The sequence below is a fragment of the Benincasa hispida genome, chromosome 5 (assembly GCF_027475165.1).
Source record: "Benincasa hispida cultivar pf3 chromosome 5, pf3_genome.v1.1, whole genome shotgun sequence".
In the NCBI taxonomy this organism is placed as follows: domain Eukaryota; kingdom Viridiplantae; phylum Streptophyta; class Magnoliopsida; order Cucurbitales; family Cucurbitaceae; genus Benincasa; species Benincasa hispida.
This window is the reverse complement of record NC_143482.1, coordinates 11,594,083-11,603,275: the sequence shown is the minus strand read 5'-3', so window position 1 is coordinate 11,603,275 and position 9,193 is coordinate 11,594,083. Positions and strand designations below refer to the sequence as shown.

General features: G+C 29.5%; 1 protein-coding gene across 1 annotated transcript; it reads right to left on the bottom strand.

Annotated features, from left to right (window-relative positions):
* Nucleotides 1–8,233: 8,233 nt before the first annotated feature.
* On the bottom strand, nt 8,234–8,665 carry LOC120077178 (uncharacterized). Its single transcript, XM_039031082.2, has one exon. It carries the CDS (start codon nt 8,561–8,563, stop codon nt 8,234–8,236), a length of 330 nt encoding a protein of 109 aa, XP_038887010.1. The 5' UTR covers nt 8,564–8,665.
* Nucleotides 8,666–9,193: the final 528 nt, after the last annotated feature.

Genomic DNA, 9,193 nt, shown 5'->3' with positions numbered 1-9,193 from the left:
CCGACGCATGAAACAAACCATCTGGAGTTCGAGAACTTCCGACGCATAGAACAAGGCGTCGGGAGCTAGTCGAGGAACTCCCGACGCCCTATACATGCGTCAGGAGTTCCTCGACTAACTCCTAATGCCTTCCTTTCATGTATCAAGAGTTTTTCCAGACCAAACTACCGACGATCAATTATTCGGGAGTTTGGTGAATTGTGATGTCGAGAGAAGTTCGATTTCTTGTAGTGTTATTAAAAAAGGTATTTTCTATTTGAGAAATTATTTAAATAAACAATTATGATAAATATCTATTTTTATTCATTTGTTTTTATTGTTTAACTTTTATATGCATGATTGATATATTGAGTAAGAAAAATATGTATAATAAGCATCGAAAGAATATTCAAAACATATATCTCATTCAATCTGATTGTTTACATCATCACAAATACTTAAAACGAGATATTATAAACATTTAGTGACAAACAATCCCTCTCATCATTTAGTCAAGGATTTAAAATAAAAAATAATGACTTCACAAATAGCTAATTAAACATATTTTAACAAAACTTTACTAGGTATACCATTTTTGGGACTGATTTAAAGTCAATCACATCAACAAAAATAACCTACCAAGTAATTCTTCCAAAATCAATAATTTGAAATGATTTTAGATTTTCTTAAAATCAATTTTTATTCAATGTCAAACATCATCATTTTAAGAAGTGATTTTGGTGAGAGAAAAAGTTATTTTGACTATCCCAAACATCACTCGTAAATATATCGTTGCTCGTGAACAGTGTTTTGCCTTAGGATTATTCCTAGTATTAGCCACTCATGATTAAAGAAGACATAACAGAAAAAGGAGATGAAGATGAAGATGAAATGTTTCATTAAGTTGCTAAGATAAACTGAAAAGTCTGAACAATAGTAATTTCAAGCTGAAAAATGCAAGAAATTGAACATTTCATCTTGATCCTCTTAATTTAAGGAAATTACCTATGTTTAGATGCAACAAGTCTTAATTACTTGATTGTGTGATTATTCCAATTTCATACTATAATAATTTGTATTTCCTATTTATTTTGGAGGAATGTAGAGTATCTAAATGTCTCGAGATTTCTATACATCTTAAGATGCACATATGAGACTTCTCAAAAGCTTTTGGTTTTTGGTTTTTTCAGTTTTTTAATTTTTGTTTTTAAATTTATGTTTTCTAAAAATAAAAACCATATTCAGTTATATACAACATCATGCAATTAACTATATTTATAATTTTTATTTATATAAAAAATAGAAAAAATATTCTTAATGACAAAATTACTTAAAATATTTATAAATATAGCAAAATATTATATTCTATTTGCGATAGACGACTGCGATAGACTACTATTTGTATCTATCTATTCCATGATAGACATAGATAGAAGTTTATCACAGTCAATTGCAAATAAACAATGAAATTTTGTTATATCATATAAATATTTTGATTTATTTTATTATATTTGAAAACAACTTTAAAAAATAAACTTAATTTAAATTAATACATAGCTCAATTTATTCAGTTGGGAAAAAAAAAACTATCAACAATGTGGCTATCTTCTTTTAAAATAAGTTCAAGAATTTAAAGTAAAAAATTAAAATTTAAATTTAATATAAGATCTTTTATAAAAAGTTCATAGTTACGGTATAAATGGGAAAGTTTATCCCCCAACTTTTAAATATATTTTCAAAAATCAAGCCAAATTTAGCTTAGAATTCACATGTACTTTTAAGGAAGGTGAAAAACTTGTCACAAATTATGAGGAAACAAACATTAATATCAAAAATAGAAAATAAAAAACAAAAATGATTATCAAATAAAGTCAAAGTGATTATCAAACGGAATCTAAATAGTCCTATATATAAATCTTTTAATTTTTTCTTGGAAAGTAACTATTGTCATTAAGGATGTCATACTGTACATAGATATTTTTAAGAATCTAAAATTTAAAGTATTTAAAGGTTCAAACTATATATATTAAAAATACATGTTCCCTTAGAGTTGTTTTCATTTTCTTAGAGTCAATCCGGGCATGGCTTCACTAATATCCAATATAAATTAACAACCAAGAGATCATGGTTCGAATCCCCCACCCCACTATTATACTCAAAAGAAAAAAAAAATTAAGCTTTTAATTATGGCTATATATATATATGCTTTAGAGAATTTATTTTGGACAAGCCACATCTCAACTGTGGAGTTTGTAATAATTAGTTACATCTCTAAACTTTTAATTGGATCAATCACTCCCTTGAAATTCATATTTACCCTTGCGGTAGGTTATATAAATATTTTGAACTTTTTCTGGGTAAATTGCAAAAATCACTGCTCAAGTATTGTGTTAGTTGCAATTACACCCTTAAACTTTCAATTGCTACAAGAATTATGACTTTTAGCGACAAATATATCTAGCGATGAAATTCACAATGTCGCAACTATAGCGACGAAATAAATATTATGTCTCTATCCATGTGACGGAAAACTGATAATTCGCTAATTTACGATGAATAAATCTAATCATCGCAAGTGGCATGTGACGACATTCGAATCATCGCTAGTGGTGTGCGACGTATTTCAAAGTTGTCGCAGTGAGCGATAAAAAATGATTTTAAAGCATGTTAGCTCAATTAATTGGGTGGGATGCTTGGTGCTCAATATGAGGGTTTGCGACGAAATGGGCTTTAGTTGCAAGCCCGCATTGCAACGAAAAGGGTTTTTATCGCAATAAGCTGCAATGAAATTAAATAGAATTAGTCGCAATAGTTTGTGACATAATAAGATTTAATCGCAAGAGGTTTTTTTAGAACCATTTACTTACGTCTTTTTTTACTCGTTTAGTTCGTTGTTTGTATAAGAAGAGGATGTTGGGTTTTTGGCAAAAATATTAGAAGTGCAGTTGTCCCGCATCAAAAAAATTTAGGAAAGTCATAGGCTTTTCCTACATTGAAAAGGTTTAGGAAAGTCATGTGCTTGTTCAAGAGGAGGACAATTATCTCCATTGGTATGAGACCTTGTGTGGTGAAACTAAAAGCAAAACTATGAAAGTTATGCCTAAAGTGGACAATATCATACCATTGTGGAGATAGTTGGAGGGTCGTTGTCCCTATCAAGATTATTGGGAATGCGACCAAAGCCCTTATTAGTTAGATAAGAGGAGGATCATGAGTATATAAAGGAGGATGACTATCTCCATTGATATGAGACCTTTTGGGGTGAAACCAAAAGCAAAGTCATGAGAGTTATGCCCAAAATAGGGAATCATACCATTATAGAGATAGTTGGAGGGTTGTTGTCCCTATCAAGTGGTATTAGAGCGTCAGGTTCATAGTTTTTAGGCTTAGAGGGTGGTCCCCCTTTCTCGTGTAAAAGCGATCAGAATTCGAACACGCCGCATTTTATTGGGAAGGATCATCACCTTCTTTGGCCAGATCTTCCAACCTTTTCACAATTACAGTTCATTGCGCCCTTTACCTAGTATGTCCGCTTTACCATGATGGAAGATGTGATGTTAGCAGTTCCAAAAGTTTGCACAGACATTAACTTGGCGGTTATGCAAGGTGTGTGGTAAAAGTTGTGTTGATGGCTGAAGGACTTCTAGGTGAGCCAAGTAGGTAGAAGTCGTACCATAAATATCAACATGGTTTATCAGCATGTGATGAAAAAGGATAATCTTGGGAGATGGTATTCCAGGTGGTCTACTTTTTATGGTGGAGTAGGTCATACTATGAGATGAGAATTATGATCGACGGTGAAGACAATGGATGTTGCAAAAGCTGCAGATTCTTCAAATATCTTACCAAGGTGGAATTTGTTGGTTTTTAGCAAAAATGTTAAAAGTACAGTTATCCCACATCAAAAAGATTTAGGAAAGTCATGGGTTTCTCCTATATTGAAAAGGTTTAGGAAAGTCATATGCTTATCCTACATAAAAAAGGTTTAGGAAAGTCATGGGCTCCAAGTTTTGGTTTTCAGTCGTCCTAGTTGGAAACACTTTAAGCTTAGTATGCTAACTCTAATTAAATTCTTTTTGTATTCTCTAGTTTAAGAGTGGAAAAAAAATGTGTGAATGGTCAAAAGTTTTTAGAGAGTGCTATTGTAATTGGGATCCTGAGAGAGAATTGTTCTATGTGATTATAACTATTTTCACAAAGTGGATTTCTTTCTGGTGGGCCATAGTTTTTCTCCGAGTTGGGAGTTTTCCACGTAAATTCTTGTATTTCCAGTTTTATTACTTTTCTTTAATTTATCTATTATTATTTTCTGCTGTTCTGGAAGGTTTTTCCCAACAGAGGAGTTGTACATGCCGTTCGTCTGAAACTTAGACGAACATTTAGAGGGGGGATCGTTGTCGTCATCCAGAGGACTGCCCCATTTTCAATTTTACCTACACATTCAAAGGAGCTTCCATTTGTCGATGATGAAATTTTGGTGATTGACCATAGCAGTTTAAAATCTCCATTCACTTGGACCCCATTTTAAAGAAGAATGCAAACATAAGAGGAATAGGTTTGTGATCACTAAATTTTGCCGTTGCCATTTAATGATTTTGGGTTTTAATTTTTGTGAGGTTTGATTCTTTTTCTCGTTCAATATTTTGCAAATGATGGGGTGGAAGTAAATTTGTTGATCATTACTGAATTAGTTTGATAATTTTAGTGTGGATTCCTTGTTCCTCTTTTTATTTGTGCTCTTTTAGTTGATTTTAACATATTAAGAGGTGATATTTTACCTTCAATCAAAATTGGAGTTCAAATGGTATTTCAAATATCACAAAACATAGGAAAAATTTGTGTTAACATAGAAATGTGGGGGAATTTTTGTGTTGCTTACAAAATGGCATTTTGTGTTGCATAGGAACAAGGGAAAAATTAAGAGGAAGATCATTTTATGAAGAAATTTGTTTTGAAAACTAATAATAAAATGAAAGAATGAATAAGACATGATCTTAAAAGATAACAATTTGATGCAATTTACGAAGTTATTGATTTCAATTTGATGGCTCAATTTGCAAGTTATTAATTTCATTTATGTAGATAAATTGTGATTTGGAAGCAATTTTTGTGATTTGTGGGTTTTTGTTTAAACTATTTTGAAAATATTTGTGTCATTAAGCTGTGGTTTACTGCTATTTATGTGATTAGATTTTGCTTAGGGGCTGATTGTTTGATTAAAGCATGATTTATTGTGTTTAAATTTTATTTTGAAGTTTGTCTATGTGTGAACAAAATTTTATTTGGAACTTATTGTGTGATTAGAGGTTGTTGTCTTTATTAACTGGATTGTATGATTACTCATTCAAATACTTTTGTTTCTTTTGTCCAAAGATTTCATTCGAATGTTGATTTTTTTTTTCTCGGTTAAGCTCCTTAAAGATATGTAGCTTTTTGTACCTTTTTTTTTTATCATTCTTTTTCTTTTTAATTTTAATTAAAACATTGTTGATGAGAGATCTAAAAGTTGATTTGGATGCTATTTATGTCTTCAAACTCATTTAGAAATGTTGTTCGGTTAGCATGATGATATTTGAGCTTATTATGTATTTTTTTTTAGAGAATAGTTGTGTAGTTAAATTGTATGTGTTTGAAATGAGTTTTGGAGGCTAATTTGTTTGCTCAAAATGTGATTTGGAAGTCATTACGTGATTAAAGTTTGGTTTAGACGATTTGTGTAATTAAACTATGACATTTATGCTATTGTGCTTATTATATCTAAAGAGATTACTTGATTTGACTTGATTTTATTCTTGATTAAGCTCCTTAAAGTTTAGATTATTGCTTTGTGTTGAATATGTTTGATTATTCTAATTATTATGGAACGATAAAAGCTCTAAATATTTTGCACATATTATTGTTATTTTAAATAACTTTATGAATAAGTTTCCATTTGATATTTTTCATATTTGTTATCTTGTAAAAAATTTGGTTGGACCGGTTTAAGGGTGAATGAGAATTTATGTTTGGTTGGACTCGAATTTTGTAATAGTTATGTTTGAAATTATGTGAATTGAATTACCTGATAATTATGTTTTAGACTAACTTCTGATTGTTAATTAAAAATGAATTAATTTTTTTATGTCGATGGTGAATATGTTTAAGTTTAATATTTAACAAATTTTGATATGTTTGAGAATATATATATACACAAGCACATATATATATATATATACATATATAAAAGACTCATGTTTAAAAATAATTTGATATGTGTATATTTATGTGTGTAGGACTGATCCGAAATTTGTTAGTGGCAATATTAAACTTTTCTAAAAGAATACATTTTGAAGACTAAACCGAATTTGTTGATAGCAATATTCAAACTTTATTGAAAACTTATTTTTGTTGTAGTGGATATTAAAGATTTTATAAACATATTTTAATATAGTACGATATTTTGTTCATATTTGTTTAATTTCATGATTTGTACATAGTTGCACTAAGTTTTTTTATTAGGGAATAATGTTTTAAAAAAAAATCTTAAAAAAGAATAATAATATTTTCTTTAAATGTTATTAAAATTTGCGATGAAACATAAAACATCGCAAAATTATTGCGTCGATAAAAGAAACGTAAATGCAACAAACAATAAAATATCGCACAATTCGACGTCCTCATAAACAGTGAATATTGCGAACTTTTATGTTTCGTCGCAACAAGAATGCGACGCTCTAAGGATTCCTCACATATAAAAATGACGTAAAAATCTTTCAGCGACTAGACTTTAGTGACGAATGCATTTGACAAATTATTTTCATCATTAAAAGTAAGGTTCTTGTAGTACCCTTAAACTTTTACAAGTGTTAAAATTGGACCTTCAAGCTTATAATAATTGTAGAAATTAGACCCACAAATAATAAAAATTGAACTTTGAAACTTATACAATTATGTAAGTTTGAAATTTTCATTTGACCTAATTTTAACATTTAAATAATTTGGAGTGTTCAATTTTTCAAAATTGAAAGTTAAGGTTATAATTACAACTATCATCATACTTGTTTTTGGTATTATTAAATATAACATAATGTAAAAAAAATTACAAATATAACCAAATTTAAATAGTCTATCAGAAATAGACCATAATAATAGACTTGGCTATATTTACAATTTTTTTAAATGATATTATACATTTAGTTATTATTTCTAAAAATACTACTCATTATAATTACCATTTTTTTAAATTGAAGTAAGGTCGGATGAAATTTAAAATCTGTAAAGAACTTTAACAAAATAATTGAACTAGAATATAAAATTAAATTAAAGTCGAAGTTTTCTAATTGAACAATAATTTAGAAAACATTTAGAAATCAAGACTAAAATTTTACATTTACACTTGTCGGTGAGTTACAAATATATTATTATTATTATTTTATTGAAGTGACATTCAATGGAATTTAAAGTTTGAAAAGCAAATTGACCAAATGAATTGTAAAATAAAGTTAAAATTTTATAATTAAATAATAATTAGAAAACATTTAGAATTAAAAAGAGAGTGGAGGTCAAGTTTTTATGCAATGAAATATTAAAATATTCATGTCAACCATATCTAAATTTTAATTTTATAAATATATCGATATCAATGTTAACATTTTCCTCAGCCTAATATTGTAGCACCAAAGTCCCAAGATTTGAATTAAATTCACGCCAAAGTACATTTATATAATTGAGTCATAAAAAAAAGTTCTTTGTCAACCATTTCTTAATCATATTTTGACCATTCTCATTCATCTTGGTTGATTCATATACCTCTTCTATTATGAGGTTAACTAAATATAAATTGGGAACTCGGTTAAAAAAAAAAAACGTAAGGCTACCATAATTGTAATAGATGATAAAATTAATTACCATATTTGCACCAACTCATATTGATCAAATGAAGATACGTTGACGAAAGATTTCTTTTGCTTGATGGATTGATTTTTATTTTATTTTATTCTATTCTATTCTAGTTAAAGGTTGATCATATGAATCACTAAAATCAAAATCTCCCATATAAAGAATGCTTTGCAAATGAGCACTAGAATTAATCATATCATGAGTAATCTCATTTCCCACCTCAAATTTGAACATTATTATTCAACTCCAATTTACAGTAAAACTTAAAATGAAATATAAACACAAGAAGATTACAAACACATAAAATGAGAGAAAGAGAGAGAGAGAGAAGCAATGAGATCGTGAGAGAGGGGGGAAGATGAACAAAAACGGAACCTCAATGGAATCTCACTTTCTTTTGATCTCTCAATCCCAAATCCTCAAAGCTCCAATCCCTTCTCATCCCCGAGCTCCTCACCAACCTCGGCTCGTTCCTGCCGCAATCGCTATGCACCCGACGATTCTTGGCCTTCTTTTGTAGAGAAGAGCTAATATCGTCGTCGTTTTTGATCGACTCATACGATGGGGGAGTCAATTCGGCCGACCACCTCCGCGAAACGTATAGGCAACATGATTTGCCTCTACTAGAGGAGGTTTCATAACCATGATTCTCCCTATCAGATTGGGTTCTTGGAAGGGCTTGGCATGTTAGGCAATTCATGCTCATTAAACCAAAAAGAAATCAAACAATTCTTTAGGGTTTGTTTTGTTTATGGAGCTTCTTTTGGAATATATAATAAAGAGAGAGACTGAGAGAGATTAAGAGAGAAAGGAGACATGACTCATGAGGATGAATTGGGAATACAGAGAATTCCCATATGGAGATTCAAGGTTGGCTTTTGGGTTGGAAAATAACAACCAAACTGATTTTTGTTTGAGTCTTTGTTTATATAGTTGTGATATCCTAGAAGTTTGCTTTGACCAAACCCTAATTATAATTATAACCACAAATCAATAATTATCCATTTTGGTAAACCATATATCATTGGCTCTTATCCCATCTCATGTAGTGAAAGATTTAAATCTTATTTTGATGAACTTTATTTGATTTAGGTTCTCACCATTTCAATTTCATCTATTAAGTTACCTGAATTAATCTAACTTTAAAAATTTTAATCTTACCTCTCAAGTTTTAAATTTGGTTGAAATAAATACCCTTGAACTTTAAAATTGTTTCAAATAATATATTTTATGTTGAAAGGATAAAAATTGGCGTAGACATTGATTTGTAAATATTAGAAGGCGTATATCATTGTTATCACAATTATATAGAACATTACGATCATCGATGTTACCG